Source organism: Myodes glareolus, chromosome 7 (assembly GCF_982192425.1).
Source record: "Myodes glareolus chromosome 7, mMyoGla1.1, whole genome shotgun sequence".
Lineage (NCBI taxonomy): Eukaryota > Metazoa > Chordata > Mammalia > Rodentia > Cricetidae > Myodes > Myodes glareolus.
This window is the reverse complement of record NC_142032.1, coordinates 77,348,991-77,364,922: the sequence shown is the minus strand read 5'-3', so window position 1 is coordinate 77,364,922 and position 15,932 is coordinate 77,348,991. Positions and strand designations below refer to the sequence as shown.

At 53.4% G+C, this 15,932-nt stretch overlaps 2 protein-coding genes across 2 annotated transcripts; one reads left to right on the top strand and one right to left on the bottom strand.

Annotated features, from left to right (window-relative positions):
• Positions 1 to 299: 299 nt before the first annotated feature.
• Tlcd3b (TLC domain containing 3B) lies at positions 300 to 7,319 on the top strand. The gene is made up of 5 exons (XM_048454923.3): positions 300 to 1,198; positions 2,028 to 2,111; positions 4,458 to 4,692; positions 5,744 to 5,839; positions 6,316 to 7,319. The coding sequence occupies exons 1-5, from the start codon at positions 1,074 to 1,076 to the stop codon at positions 6,601 to 6,603; spliced, it is 828 nt and encodes a 275-aa protein (XP_048310880.3). The 5' UTR covers positions 300 to 1,073; the 3' UTR covers positions 6,604 to 7,319.
• A 224-nt stretch (positions 7,320 to 7,543) lies between these two features.
• On the bottom strand, positions 7,544 to 8,913 carry Fimp1 (fertilization-influencing membrane protein 1). The gene is made up of 4 exons (XM_048454925.2): positions 8,572 to 8,913; positions 7,911 to 8,069; positions 7,750 to 7,837; positions 7,544 to 7,656 (listed from the first exon to the last, which is right to left on the bottom strand). Exons 1-4 carry the CDS (start codon positions 8,639 to 8,641, stop codon positions 7,635 to 7,637), a joined length of 339 nt encoding a protein of 112 aa, XP_048310882.1. The 5' UTR covers positions 8,642 to 8,913; the 3' UTR covers positions 7,544 to 7,634.
• Between the last annotated feature and the right edge of the window lie 7,019 nt (positions 8,914 to 15,932).

The following is a 15,932-nucleotide window of genomic DNA, read 5'->3' as shown; positions in this document are numbered from 1 at the left end:
TTCTCAGCTGGAGCAAGCACCCCTGAGCTGAGATCCCTGCAGGTCACTGAGGGACACACATTAATGTTTATAAGCCTTGGCAGGAGGGAGTGCCAGACATTTCCAAAGTGCTGATGGGAAAGGGGCTCAGAACCCCCTGCCAGCCGAAGGAGTCTGGGCCACCTTCTTTCCCAAGAGAAGAGCCATCTCTCCCCTAGCCCTGGTCCCTAGCAGCCCCCTGCGCTGCAGCTACTGTCTCTTTAAGGGCCTCCCCCTCTCTCTTTCCCTGTCCCCCCCCCCCATCTCTGTCGCAGCCGCTGCTGTGGCTCAGAGCTGCATGGGAGACAAAGCTGCCGCAGGTCCGGTTTCTTGGTGTCTGGTCGGTGCCATCATTTCCCTCCCCCTCTCCCACCCTCCCCAAGCTGGTGGCTTCCCCTCCCCCTCCCCCTCCTCACAGAGGGGGCAGGGGGCTGGGCACCAACTCTATCATGCCCTGTGCAGTGTCTGCACAGGGCTTTGGGGCTGTGGCAGCAGCAAGAGGAGGTGGTGGTGGCCTGTGGTGGCAGGAGAGCCGTGTTGACTGGTGACCACTTGCCCGGCTGCTCCTCGGCTTGCCTCGGTCCTTCCCTCCCTCCCTTTTTTCCGGGCTGGCACCATTATCCCCCCCTCACCCCGCCTCCTTGGGCCCTCCCAGCCTCTCCACGTAAGCCCCCCCACCTGCCGCGGCTCTCCCTCCCCTCCCCCAACTGCATCCTCCTCCTCCTCCTCCTGTCCCCTCTCCTGCTTGGTCCTCTCACCAGGTCCTCCCTTGGTTGTCTCTTCCCATCCCTCTCATTGGCGTCCTCCCACCCCCTCTCTACTCTGCCTAGCTAGCTTTCTCTCTGTGTCCCCAGTCTCATTGAAGTCCCTGTCTCCCTTGCCCTGGACTAGCCCTCTTGTCCCATCCTGTCCCCGCCCTGGCCCCTTTGTGCCTCCCCTTCCCTCTTTCTCTCTCCTTCTCTGGCTTGGCATCCCTTCTCCACCTCTGACTCCCTCAGTTTGGCTTTCTTATCCTTTCTGGCCCCTCTGGTCTCCCTGCCTGGGTCCGAGTCACCATGCTCACCCCAATGGTGGCTGGAGGGGTGGTGTTCCCCGGACTCTTCCTCTTATCCAAGAACACGCTCCAGAGGCTGCCCCAGCTGCGCTGGGAGGAAGCCGACGCAGTCATTGTCTCCGCCAGGTAAATGGCATGCCTTCCCTGAGTTCAGCCCCTCTCCCCCCAACAGGCTTCCTGGGGAAGGGACCCCAGCACCTCCCTGGGCTCTGTAGCAGTGGGGAGGTTTAGATGCAAGCTTCCTTCCCACCTTGGACCTCACCTTCCCTGGAGACCTCATTGAAACTCAGCCATCTGGTCTACTATCCAGCTTGATCTTCTTGCTTGTCCCTCTCCTACCCTCTAAAGCAGGCCAGCATGTGCCTAAAGAGTCCCACAAGATACAAGGAGCAAGTCAAGGGGCAAGATCGTGCTTTTCAGGGCTAGCGTTTGCGGGTCAAGGCACGGAGAAGTAGATGGGGAAACTTGTGTATCCCCAGAATAGGGCCATCAGGAAGAGGACCATGGTAACAGTCAAGGAAATAGTGGGAAAGTGGCAGGGGTGCTTGGGGTCACTGTGGGGCCAGTTACTGTAGGTACAAGGAGCATAATGACGGGGTAACTAAATGGTGCAGGAGCAACTGGGGACTCCCGTGTCCCTCACGGGTCCCTTCCCTCCCTCCCCAGGGAGAGATCTCACTGTCAGCCATTCCCAGCACTGGCTCACCTCAGAATGATCTCCCTGGCGTCCTGGGAGGAAGGAGACTCTGCCGTCACAAACTAGGAATGAAGAAGGCTTGGAGAGGCGGGAACTGAGGGATCGCAGCTAAGCGTGGCTTAGCCGAAAGCAATAGTGGGAGAGCATGGCTTGGGGGGAAGCTGACGAGAAATGGCCCTGAGAAGCACAGGGTCCACTGTGGTAGCAAGAAGAGAAATGGAGGCACACACCTTATTTTCCCTCCTTCTTTCTCCCTAGGCTGGTGTCCTCTGTCCAAGCCATCATGGCCTCCACAGCTGGCTACATAGTCTCCACCTCCTGCAAGCACATCATTGATGACCAGTAAGTGCCCCATGACCAAATTTGCCATGCCCCAGCAGTGGAGGTGTGGGAATCAGGGTCCCCCAGATCTGTAGTGGTCCCTGAACTTGGGCCCAAACAAGTTCATGTGATTATTGCAACTCAATACCAGGGATAAATTTATCTGACCCTGTCCTAAAAGGTCAGAAGCAAGGAAGCAGGGGTGGGTACCAAAGAAACTCCTCAAAGTAATTCCCAGGCAGCTTCCCGGCCTCCTGTCATGAGTTCTGAATGCCAATCAACTCTTACATCCCTCAGACTCTGTTTCCATCCGGAACCTTCCTGAGTGCCGCCGCACCAGGCCAGACTCACCTCTCAACTCCTTCTGGAGTCTAGTTGTCTCAGGGGGAAGAGAAAGGGATGACATAAACAAGGCCACTGAGGGTCAGGCAGTGGGGGCGGGGATAGGGTGAAGAGGCCAAAATTTGGCACTGGCAGCGACTGCAGTGTTTGGTGCTTGCCAAAAAGGTCCAGGCCTGAAAGGTGGGGCAGGAGGAGGGTGAAGGGGAAAACACTGGCCCTGTCCGTGGTGCTGATCCGCCCAATTTTAGCTGGTGGTGGGCTGCTGCAAGCTTGCTGTGTGCTCAGGACAGTTTCACTCGTACTTTCTGGCTCCTCTGCCCTTCTGTGGTGTCCTTTGAGCCTCAGGGGACATTGTCTGGGTGACCCTGGTCTCCATCCGCCTTCTGGTGTCTATTTGTCTCTTTTTCCGGTGAGTGAGTTCTCTCCTCCTAAGCCCTAGAGTGAGGTCACATCCTTCCCCAGAAGGGCTTCTGCATGGAGGAATTGAGTGTGCTAAGTGCCTAGAACAGTTCTTGGCTCCATGATGCAAGGGTTTAGCTCTTAGGATCCTTCTCCGTGACTTGACTCCCGCTTGCCCTCTCCGAATGCCTTCCGCAGCCAGAGGGTCCAAAAGGAGCCTGGGCACTGGGCATTTCCTCCTCACCTATTCCCACCTAGAGGGCACCTTTTGGCTCTTACGTTCCCACCCCCTAGTCTGGTCTTGACCCTGTTCCCCCTTTAATCCTCAGGTAGGTGGGAGGGTCAGGGCTAATCCGGGGCAACAGCTGTTCTTGCTTCTGAGCATCTAATTGCTGACAGAGCAGAGACAGAATCTGACACCTCACTTATCAGCTCAGGATCCTGAGCCCCTCTGGCTCCCCCATAGCCCAGAGTCCCATGGGACCATTCTTCCAGCACATCCCTAGGCAGGCTCCTAATTTTCTCAGAGCATGGTTGGATCCTGCCAGTATTTCTGCTCTCTCTAGCCAAAGCCTCTCCCCAGCCCTCCCTACGTGACTCTGGGTTACATTCCCCCACACCATTGCAATGTGGGTCCTTTTGAGAGTGGGCTGCTCCCCGCTTCCAAGCCAGCCAGCCTGGGCAAGCTGGGGCTATTTTTAATGCTCACCCCATCCCCAGTCAGCCTGTACCCTCAATTCTCCCCACTCCTCACCAGAACCCTCACTTGATGTATGGTGACCAGCTGGGTTGACTTTTGCTCTGCTCCTTCTATCTCCCACCCTCACCCCAGGCCCGCCTGAGGATTCCTGGCCTTGAGAAAGCCTCAGTGCTGACTCAAGAGAAAAACCGCAGCGTTGCGTGTTCTTATGCTTCCCGTATTTGTTTACTCCAAAGTCTGTAGAACTTTTTCTCGTCTTGGCATCTTTGCTCAGCATTTTCTCTTTACTGCTGGCCGTACCTGAACTAACAATAGGCACACCACCTCAGAGCTAAGGCTAGCTGCCGTGACGGCCCTCTGCTTCACTAGGGATGGGCTCCAACCCTTCTCGAACCTTCTTGAGACAGTGGGGCTGATGGCAAGGGTTTCTGTGGTTATCCCTTGGCCGCATTACTTAGCCACTCCACGACACAGTGTTTCACGAGCAGTGAGCGAGTTGCCGCTGTGTAAAGATTTAAGTACCGGCGTAGAGTCTGGCATGTGATAAGCTGTCGTGTCAGCTGGTGCTGGGCCACGGGATCTCTACAGCGCTTGGAAGTGCTAACCGGGGCCATCTTTGTACCTGCCCGCATCTGCAGTGGTCTGGTCTCCTCTCCCTATGACACTGCAGAGGCAGGGGTGGGTGGAGGGTGAGAAGTAAAGACCCTTGGAGAGAAAGACAGAGACGTGGTAGGTCTGCCCCAAACCCCAGAAGCTGAGTGGTGGATTCCCACCTTTAGCAGCCTCCAACTCCAGCCTCTGCAACTCAAGCCTTGGGGGTTGTTCTGAGAGCCCCCGTGTGTCCTAGCTCACTCCCATTGAGCATCCTGTTCTGGGAACTGCTCCCCTCCAACCTGTCCGCTCCCTCCTCTTTCTCCACCCGACAGGCACTGGCTATCCTCGGCCTACACGCAGTTTGCGGTTCCTTACTTCATCTACGACATCTATGCCATGTTCCTCTGCCATTGGCACAAACACCAGGTTAAAGGGCACGGAGGGGAAGACGGGACGCCCAGAGCCCTGGGTAGCACCTGGGCCGTGGTCCGTGGCTACCTGCACAAGGAGTTCCTCATGGTGCTCCACCATGCTGCCATGGTGCTGGTGTGCTTCCCGCTCTCGGTGGTGAGTCCTCCCTCCTGGAGTCAGGAGACCTAGGGGTGGTTGTGAAAAGCTGCTCCTCCCCAGCATGCCAGCGCTGCCGTACAGAGGTCCCGGGCGGTGGGACTTAGGGTGGGTTTCCTGAGCAGCATTCTACGCAGAGCCTCAAGAGCTCCCGGAAGTCAGCCTGCAGGGCTTTGGAGCACTGGCTACAGGTCTGGGAGCTTGTCCTTCCCCTGTGGTGTGAGACAAGCCTTCCTAAGCTGAAGGATTGTAAAACAGGCTATTGCCTGTTTGGCAGTGCCCTCGGAGAGCTCAGATTCCAGGACGACATGTCTCTCTGAGCAGAGGAGTTAGCTCTGCTGACAGTGTTTCTGTAGCATGTGTGAAGCCCCGGGTTTAATCCCCAGCATTTTGTAAGGCCAGACAGCACGTTTGTAACCCTCACACCTGAGAGTGGAAGTGAGAAGACAGGAAGTTTAAAGTTGCCTCGGCTACACAGTGGGTTTGAAGCTGGTCTGGGGTACATGTTTTACAAAAGAAAAAGCTGCCGGGCAGTGGTGGCACATGCCTTTAATCCCAGCACTTGGGAGGCAGAGGCAGGCGGATCTCTGAGTTTGAGGCCAGTCTGGTCTACAGAGTGAGTTCCGGGACAGTCTCTGGCTATACAGAGAAACCCTGTCTGAGAGAGATTGAGGAGGGGTTGGTAATAAGGCCGAGAGAGGATACAATAATTGCTCTCAAGCACAAGGGCCTGAGTCTTCTTGAAAAGCTGGACTTGGTAGTGTGTGCTTAATCCCAGCTCTGGGGAAGTAAGTGAAAGCAGGAGAAGTGGGGCTCGCTGGCCAGGGCAACCAAATGAGAGAACTCCGGGGTCGGTGAGAGACCCTGCCTCAAAACAGTAAGATAGAGAGCAATTGAGGAAATAGAACTCTAGCCTTTACATGCATGCCTGCACACATGTGCACATACACATGAACACACACACACACACACACACACACACACAAGTCTCAGAAGGTAACGGGAGCCAGGCATGCAGACACAGCTCCTTAGGCCTTGCCTTTTCCCTCAGGTGTGGCGGCAGGGCAAGGGGGATTTCTTCCTGGGCTGCATGTTGATGGCTGAAGTGAGCACACCCTTCGTCTGCCTGGGCAAGATCCTCATCCAGGTGAGAGTGGATCTGAGGGCCTAAGGGCGCGTGGGGTGGACACGGCTGGGGACTTTAGGGAATCCTTCAAAGACCATGCAACCTCCCAGCATGCAGGTGTGTGCCTACAGCCCTGGCACTAGGAAGACTGAGGCAGGAAGATCATGAATTTGGGACTAGCCTGGGCTACATAGCAAGACTAAGGTTGGGTGGCATGGTAGTGGTGCATGCCTTTAATCCCAGCACTCGGGGGGCAGAAGCAGATGGATTGCTGTGAGTTTGAGGCCAGCCTGCTCTACAAAGTGAGTTCTCAGGACAGCCAGGAGTGTTTACACTGGGAAACTTTGTCTTGAAAACAAAACAAAACAAAAAGTAAGACCAAGAATAAGAGCACTGGCCGGGTGTGGGAGGAGCCATAGGCGGCGTGGAGGGCAGGTCGCTGTGGGAACGGGCAAGGAGACAGCTCTCCCTGCCCTGTCACGCTGCTCTGTCCACAGTACAAGCAACAGCACACGTTGCTGCACAAGGTGAACGGCGCCCTGATGCTGCTCAGCTTCCTGTGTTGCCGGGTGCTGCTCTTCCCCTACCTGTATTGGGCCTATGGGCGCCATGCCGGCCTGCCCCTGCTCTCAGTGCCCCTGGCCATCCCGGCCCACGTCAACCTGGGAGCCGCGCTGCTCCTCGCACCCCAGCTGTACTGGTTCTTCCTCATTTGCCGCGGGGCCTGCCGCCTCTTCCGACCCCGAGGTTCCCCACCACCCTCTCCTTGTCAGACTCAGGACTGAGGCTGGGGCTTGGGAGCCCTCCTCCCCAGCCCCGCGGAGACAGGGCTTTGGGGCCAGTGGGTTGGGGGTGAGAGCCAGGAGTCCCTTGCCTTGACAACCCCAAGACAGAAGGACTCAGAACAGGGAGGAGCTAAATACCCTCAGGAGTTGAGGTCGGAGGAGTGGAAGGCGGGGAGAGAGGGGACCCGGACCGGGATGAAGAGCTTCTTCCGGCCTCTGTGCTAACAGAAGGAAGGGAAGCGGGAGTGTCAGACAGTGTACTGAGGTCTGGAGAGCTGGGCTCAATGGGACCAAGGAGTCAAGGGACATGGGGGTGGCCCCGCTGCTAAGGACATCCCAGCTCCGCTGCTGCAAATTCCTCCCTGCTCCCTATCACCTGGGAGAGAGAAGACACTCTAACTCATCCCAAGTGGGCAGGTGACCCCTACAGTTCCTTCCTGCGGAGACCAATCTGAGGAACCTTATTTATTTTTTCGCCTGTCTCCGATTTGTTGGGGTAGGGGGAGGGAGGTGTGGCTCCCTTACAACCTTCCCAGCGCTGAGCAATCCTGGGGGCAGGCAAGGGCATCAGCCCCTTCCTTGGCTGCACATTTTGCCCTCGGGCCCTGGCTTGTCCCTGGTGCTACAGATCTCTCACGGCTTCCTCCGGTCTGGGGTCACAGACCCTGGGAGGTGCTTTTACAGACCGCTAATAAAGATGATCTTCGAGAACGCCAGCAAGACTCTCGGGTCCGCTTTTTGGGGGCCCAGAAGGGAAGAGGTAAGGGGATAGATGACTCCATAGAGGGAGGAAGGAGGACATGGGGGTGGGAGGGATGGCCACAGGGAGGAGCCCTGGGCAGCCTGGGAGGAAGGGGAGGTGTGAATGGCCACATAAGAGAGTCACTGGGCAGCCAAGGAAGGAGGTGGGTTGGGGAGTAGATGGCCACATAAGGGGCAGTCAGGAAGGAAGGAGGCACTGCCTTTATTTCTCTACAGAAGACCAGTAGGTGTGTGGCACACAGCAGAGTTGGGGGCTCCTGTCTGGCTCCTCAGGCCCCTTTCTGGAAGCTCCTGAGGAATGTGGAGGGAGATCAAATGGGGAGGGCTCATAGGAGACCTGAATTCTCAGGAAGGGGTAGGGCAGGACATGGAGACAGGACTCACACGTGCATGCAGAACTGCAGAAGGAAGAGGAAGAAGGCCAACAGCAATGCGCCCACCAGAATGTGCTGAAAGAGCCCAGGGCCGGAACCTGCAAGACAAGAGAGAGCAGAGTTCTCCCAGGTCCTGCTGGGAGGCAGGCCCCTCTATCAAGCCAGTTGTACCTGTTGTTACAAAGGTCACAGGTTTCTCTCCAATAAACTGGGCCACAGCAAGAAGGCTAGCTTGGTCTGAGTCTGGGTAATCAAAGAAGTCAGGCCTGTCTACAAAGAGCCCAGAGTTGGCTTCTGGTATTGAGGCGTCGGTGCCAACTCTCCTGGGTGCTAGGAATCAAAGCAAAATCTGTGACATGAGTCCAGCAGGCCACTGTGCCTACCCTGAGAAGCCAGGCAAACTCAGGGCCCTGCTCCTTTTGTTGCCTGGGCTGGGTGAGCTCCTATTAGACGCCCACCGTGTCTGAGACGGGGAGGGCAGCACCTGGCTGCGGAACGGAAGAGAAAAGCCTGCCCAAGTGCCTTGGCTCCCGGTTCTAATCCTATCTATCGCTTGGAAAGCAAAGCCTGAAAGGTCCTGCAAGTCAGTGCCAGTTTGGCTGTATTGTGAGCTCCAGTTCAGCCTGGGCTACACAGTGAAGCTTTGTCTGAAAACAAGAAAATGAAATGGAAGGGAGGGAGGGGGAAAAAAAAAAGAAAGGAGAGAAGGAGGGAAGGGAGGGGAAGAAAATGAAAGGGGAGGGGAAGGGTCACAGCCTCCAGGTCACAGCCTAAATTCCTCCTTATTCTCAAGCCTCCTTCACTCCTGCCGTTCCCGAGCCCAGCTTCCCACCTGTCTCTACAGCCCCCAGCTCAGTCATCCACATCCACACGCACATGGGCATCCACTGCCACAGCTCCATAACCCCTTCCCTGCTCTAAGTGCGGAGGATTCTATGATGTCACAGGCCAGAGACATTCCGGGAGTCTGACTGTGGGCTGCTTCAGTTCCTGATGCAGAAGAGACCCCCGAGCCTCATCCTTGGGGATGGCACTGATAGCAACAGTGGAGGGGGTCTGGGGATGTAGCTCAGTGGTGGAGCTTTTGCTCAGCATACATAAGTCAAGCAGTCACTGGCGTCCCAGAACTTAGCTGGGACTATGCGACAATGTATTTGTACAGCAGGTGTATTTGGGAGGTGAAGTGGGCTACACACCTCCAGTTGTCCTTTGGACCAACCGACCACAACTGTTGTTTATCGAACGCTTATTAAAATGCCAAGAAATTTGCGCAGATTGGCTCGTGTAATTTGCAGAAGCCCTAAGAGGGAGGAGCAAACCAGTGTGCAGTGGGAAGAGAGGTACGCTGAGGCTCTATGCTTCCCACGGGTGTGCATTTTTCTATCTGGGGCTCCCCTTTGCCTTCTGTCCCCAGATTCAGGAGTCCGCATCCATCCATCTCCAGACTTGGTCTTAGCGCTCAGCAGAGATAGAAGCGCAGAGATGAGGAACAAGAGAAATAGCCGTCTTTCCCCACCGGGTGGCAGCAATGCTCCTCTGACCGTGCGATCCTCGCTCCCGCTGGTCACACCGGGAGCGGCAGGCAGGTTCCTCTCCCGGGACTGGCTGTCAGGAGTCGTTCTGGGAACTCCCCCAGCTCATCCCAAGGATAGTCTCTTGACCATTCAAAGAATCTAATTGATTCACCTCACCGTAAGTCAGTTTCTCTGTTGGTGGTATTGCTGGCATGTGTGCGCACCCACCACACACCACACCCCCACATCCCCGCCTCACCCCACTAGCTCCCACAGTCCTCCTGGTGTCACTCCCTAATTGCGACTTGAGCTTCACAGGCCCCATCTCAAGTTGTAAGAGGTATCTCTCCTCTGATTGGCAGTTAGGCCTGTCTATCACAAACGTATTCCAGCCCACCCGGGCCAAGGACACTTCAGGGTCTCCTTGGTAGCGCCGGTGCCAGCGTTTGTTATAGAGACTCCTAAATACTGTTACTCCTCTTGGCCCCTAGGTGGCGACTCCTTAAAGGCGCCTCTGTCTTTCCCCGCACTGACGACCCACCAGCTTTCCACCTACCAACCTTGCCACGATCTGCTTTTCCTGTCTTTCTTTTTGTTTTATTTTGTTTTGTTTTTTTTTTTGAGGCAGGGTCTCACCATGCAACCTTGGCTGTCCTGAAACTAGCTCTTGTAGACCAGGCTGGCCTTGAGCTCACAGAGATCCACCTGCCTCTGCCTCCGGAGTGCTGGGATTAAAGGCGTGTGCCACTACATCTGGCTCAGCTTTTATTTTCTAAACAAAAACACCTAGAGAACTAGGCAGGGGATATACACCTCGAAATGCCAGTTCTCTGGAGGCTAGAGCAGGGGGGATACGTAGAAAGATCCCATTTGAAATTAAAAAAAAAATGTATGAGAGGCCCTGCTTAAAAACAAAACAAAACAAACAAACAAACAAAAAACAGGCAGAGGCTACCCTCTGGGGATAGCATAGCACCCACGCCTGGCATATTTTACCTTCGTGATTCTTGAGAAGCCTGTGTACTCAGGTGTGATCTTCTGAGTTATATTAAAATAGCTTTACCAACTCCCAACACTGCTTAAGAAAGACAAACAAGAAGCCAAAGTGGAAGCTGGGTGGTGGTGGTGGCACATGCCTTTAATCCCAACACCCCATGAGTTTTAGGCCAGCCTGGTCTACAGAGTGAGTTCCAGGATAGAATTTTTTTGTTTTGTTTTGTTTTTGTTTTTTGAGACAGGGTTTCTCTGTAGCTTTGGAGCCTGTCCTGGAACAAGCTCTTGTAGACCAGGCTGGTCTCGAACTCACAGAGATCTGCCTGCCTCTACCTCCTGAGTGCTGGGATTAAAGGCGTGTGCCACCACCGCCCAGTCAAAACTCTGTCTTTAAAAAAAAGGAAGAAGCCAAAGTGGAAAGTCCTGAGGAAATGTAACTGTTGGCCTCTATGCATGTGACCCCACAAAAATGCACAGTCCCCCCACCCATTCCCACAAATAACCAACAACAAAACCCCTGGGGTTGGAGAGATGGCTCAGTGGTTAAGAGCACTGACTGCTCTTCCAGAAGACCTGGGTTCAATTCCCAGCACCTACATGGTAGCTAACAACTATCTCTAAGATTTGACACCCTCAGACAACATACATGCAGGCAAAATATCAATGCACAAAAACAAACAAACAAACAAAAACCCACCCCCATTTTACCGGCCAGTCAGTAAGGCAGTTGCAACCCTTTTCCCTCAAGGAGCTCTCCCATGCTTTCATCTGTCTGACCATTAATTAGAAAATGTACTGGAGACTGGGCAGTGGTGTCGCACGTGTTCAATCCCAGCACTCAGGAGGTAGAGGCAGGCAGATCTCTGTGAGTTCGAGACCAGCCTGGTCTACAAGAGCTAGTTTCAGGACAGGCTCTAAAGCTGCAGAGAAATCCTGTCTTGGAAAAAAAAAAAGAAAAGGAAAAGGAAAAGAAAAGGAGAGAGAGAGAGAGAGAGAGAAAGAAAGAAAGAAAGAAAGAAAGAAAGAAAGAAAGAAAGAAAGAAAGAAAATGTATAGTACTCCTGCCATGTGCTGCACTGGGCTCAATTTATGGCTTAGATAGAGCATGATTTCAGAGGCAGAGAGGCAGAGGCAGGTGGATCTTTGTGAATTCCAGGACAGCCAGAGATACATAATGAGATGACACTGGCTCAAAACACAAAACAAACCAAAGTCCCCAGAATCCATACAGAGCTGCACACATGTAACCCCAGCCCTTCTACTTGGAGACGAGAGAACTGGGATGGGGCCAGAAACTTCTTGGAAGCTGGGGAAAGTAGAGAAAGAGACCTTGTCTCAAAGCAGAAGATGAGGCGGATACGTGAGGCTGTCCTTCCACATGTGTCCCCATGGCACACATAAACACGTGAGGAGGGAGGGAAGGAGGAAGGGAGAGAAAGGAAGAAGGGAGGGAGGAAGGGAGGGAAGGAGGGAGGGAGGGAGGGAGAAAAAGGAAGAAAGGAGGGAAGGAGGCAAGGAGGGAGGGATGGGCAATTTCTGCCTTGTGGGAGCCCGAGAAACAGCTCACAGGTGCACTTTGCTTTGGGACAGAGAAAACCAACCGACAGGATTGGCAGGCACCTGCTGCCTGTGCCCCTCAGTCCCCCTGAAGGGCCTTCTGCTCTCCACTCTCCTCACTAGCGCCCCTTTGCTGATGTCTGCCCCTGGGGGTTACTTCCCTTTTCATTCTGCATCTCAGTAGGGTGCCCTGTCCCTCACCCCAGCATGGAGGCACCCTCACTAGTTTTCGGCCTTCTCTTTTCATGTATATTCCCTTTCCCTAGGTGATCTCATCCATTCTCAGGGCTTTAAATACCATCTATATGCTGATGACTCACAAATGTATATTTCTAGCCCAGACCTCTCCTCAGCGCTCCAGACTCCTATACCCAACTTCCTGCTTTATGTCTCCGTGTCGAAAAACATCTCGAGTGCAATAACCCTACACGAAGCTCTCCATTCTCTTTCTCCAAGCCTGCTCCTCTCTCTCCACTTCAACTAGTGCTTCCATGATTTCCCTAGACGTTCTACCGGGAACACAAGAATTATCTTAGGTCTTCCTTCTTACCTGACAGTCCCCAGGTGAGCATCTGCTGGCACCATTTCTGATAGGAAGCTTATCTGTGTAGATGTGGCACACAACTGCAAACCAAGCATAGGAGAAACTGAGAATCAGGGATCCCGATCAGCCTGGGATGTATACCAAGATTCTGTCTCAAAGAAGGCGGGGGGGGGGGGGGGAATGAAGAAGAAGGGGCAGAAGGGGAAAGGAGGAGGGCAAGGCAAGGCAGAAACCTCTCTCCCCAGGTTTCCCTCCTGTTCAAGCCTTTCATTCGATGTGTGGATTGCTACAGACTTTGTTCTGGTTAAGCTACACTGACTGATTCCTGCCTCCTAAGTCTCAGCTTCAACCATTCAGCAAGAACCATTCTGACCCAACGTACTACACAAGACCTCCTGTGTGAGAGCTTCCCCGCCAACCTGTCTACCTGTTCATCCCATTTCCCATCTCCAAGCTTTTAGCCACACTGGTTTCAGGCCACTCTTTATATTCTAAGTTCTTTTCAATTGATTGATTAGTTTTTTTCTGAGATAGGATTGTGTTTCATAGCCCAGGCCGGCTTCAGGGTTGGGTTCCGGCCTTCGCCTCCTGAGTGCTGGGATCACAGGATTGCCCTCCATATATACTGTTCATGAGACATGCAGGGTCCTGACTGCCTTCCAGACGCTTTCAGACCTTGCCCAAGCCGCCCCAGCTCCACTCTAGATCCAGTTCATCTTAGAAATGCAGGTTGACACATTTCCCATAAGAAGGGAGCCCTGAGCCCATCCTTCACCCTCCTGCCCACCTCACTTGCTGGAATCATCTGTGTGTCTGTCTCCCTAAAGGGCTGTGAGGCTGGAGGTTGTTGCATAGAAGGCATTCAAGAAATGACAGGGTAATGGGACATAAGTGTGTCAGAGACCATGCCTTTCCCACTCTGAATCGGTAAGGCTCATCACTGTCTGCCATGCTCCTCTGGGCTCCTGCCTTTGGGGAGTCTTTGCAAGGCATGCTAGGATGGTTCCAAGCTGTGCACTATGAGAAGACAGCAGCGGGGGACTCACGGATCACGCTGTTCCCTTACTGCCCGCCCCTGTGTCTCCCTTGACCGCCTACCCCTTGTTCTATAGTTTGGGCTGGTCTGGAACTCACTATGTAGACCAAGCTGGCCTAGAACTCATGGATAATCTTTCTGCCTCTGCCTCTCAAGTACTGGGATGTAGGCATGTGCCAGCAGGCCTGTTTTCTGGCTTCCTTCTTTACCCTGGAGAGTTACAAAAGAACCCTCGTGGCTGCTTGAGAAACTTATCACTTTAGGCTGGTGGCTATAGCTCAGTGGAAGACTACACACTTTGTCTATACAAGGCCCTGGGTCTGGTCTTGGATACACAAATGAACAAATCTAAAACTTTTTAGTATTTATTGATTTGTGTATGTGTACCATCATGGGCCATGGCCCATGTGTAGAGGTCAAAGGGAAACTTGTAGGAATTCTCTCTTTCCTCGACCATGCAGGCTCCTGGAAGCCAACTCAGGCTCGTGTGGCATGCGCCACTGTCATTTGAATTTTCTCACTTCCTCACATGTATATGCTCTTCAAAGAGGTAACATGCATGTGGCACAATTTAGAAGCATTCAGATGGCATATAATCCCAGTGCTTGACGGCAGAGGCAGGCAGATAACGGAGGCCAGCCTGGTCTACATGGTGAGTTCCAGGTCAGCCAGTGCTACACGGTGAGACCCTGACTCAACAAGAAAAAACATGTGGAAAGTTGCATGTTGGAGACTGAGTCTTTCCTATGCTTGCCCTTTCCTGCTCCACAGCAGCCTCATTCTCCAGCAGTCACCATAGCTACCATTTTCTTGTGCAGTCCTCTGGAAATAATACATGCACAATTAAACATGTGTAAGGTCTTTCCTCATCAAATGGCAGCGTTTTCCACGTGTGTGGCTCTGACTCTGCATCTCGGTTTAAGGAATGAGATTGTGAAGATGAATCTCTGTGTGTGTGTGTGATAGATCTATCTATCTATCTATCTATCTATCTATCTATCTATCTATCTATCATCTATCTATCTACCTATCTATTTATTGCCTCCTTTTTCATGGCTGCATACTATTTTGATATGGGAAATTATGTCATAGCTAATTGACCAGTTTCTCCTGCATGAACATTTCATTTGTTTCCTTTTCAGAAGCTGTAGGGAAGAGTCTCCAACTTCTATTATTTTGCTTATCGCCTGGTATATGCATAGGATAAGATCAGAGAGCTGGGACTTCCGGTCAAGGAGTATGTGTGTTTGTGATCTTGGCAGCCATTGTCAGAGCAGCTGCAGCAGAAGAGTCACTGACTTTCTTACCCATAGTATTAGTGTGCCGGCATTTGATAGGTGACGGGTGGTGTGTTATATAATTTGACTTTATAGTACTCCTTTAAAAAGTTTTAAAATATGAACACATAACATTTACAGGTAGCATTTACCATATTATCTTCTTTATTTGGTGCTGGGGATCAACTGTTGCACGCCAAGCACACACTGTAATGTACCAGAGTCTCCAGTCCTCGGCTGTCTTCAAGGGGACAGTTAGTCAGTGTTAAGCTTTTGGGCAGCAGAATTTCTCTATTGAGTCCCAGTATTTAGTGAGGCTGACTTAATGTCAGGCCCAGTCTGGATCACTTGGGACTCAGAGATGAATCAGCCCATTTTCACTGCGGCAACTCCAGAGCTGATGGGAGACAGGACGTCAACGGGCAGACACAACTGTCATCAGAGCTGAGTCTGGGGCTAAAGCGACTAAAGCTAAAGGGGAAGGAAGGTGGTTGTGCTAGGGACAGGTGACTTGGAATGACCTGGAATGAACAGTTCTCAGGAACAGAGAACCTAAAGGCCCAGAGAGCTAGAGCAGGAGGTGACCTCTGAAATCGCAGGTTGCTTGTTGGTGGCCTGAGGTGGGCAGGGAGTTCCTGGTTTGAAGGGCCTCTACGAGGACTTGGTCTTCCAGGAGGCAAGTTTAGGACACAAGAGGTAGCACCAGTCTGTAACCCCAGTGAGGCAGGAGGTCAGGAGTTCAAGGCCAACCTGAGCTGCCTCTCTAGACTCAGTCAAATAGTAAAAAAAAAAAACAAAAAAACGCCTACTGGGGTGAGGCGGTGGGGTGAGGCGGGAAGCAATGCTGTGCAGACTCTTCCTGACTGCAGGTTCAAGCCCTGAGGTCTTCCCCGCTTGAGGGACAGAACTGGAGATGGCAGAGGGTGGCAGGAGGTAAAGAGACTAGGTCCTAGGGGCTGGTTTGGGTTACTAGAAGGAAGCCGGCGTGGGGAAATCAGTCTCCTTCGAATGAGGTTTCCCCAGCGCAGCTGGAGCGGCAGGCAGGTCCCTCCCTCCCTGGCGGGTCCCTAGGTCACTGCGGATCTCTAAGCCACGCCCACGGACACCCAGGGGTAGGACAGCTGCCCTCTTCCCTTCCCCCTCGGGTGCTTTGAGGGTTGAGGGTGTGCGTGAGAACCAGCGTCGCTATGGCAACTAGGCCGGGTGGTCGGGCCCTGGAGCCCAGGGAGCCAGAGAAGGCGAGAGGCGGGGCAGCGGGAGGCGCCAGGGCTG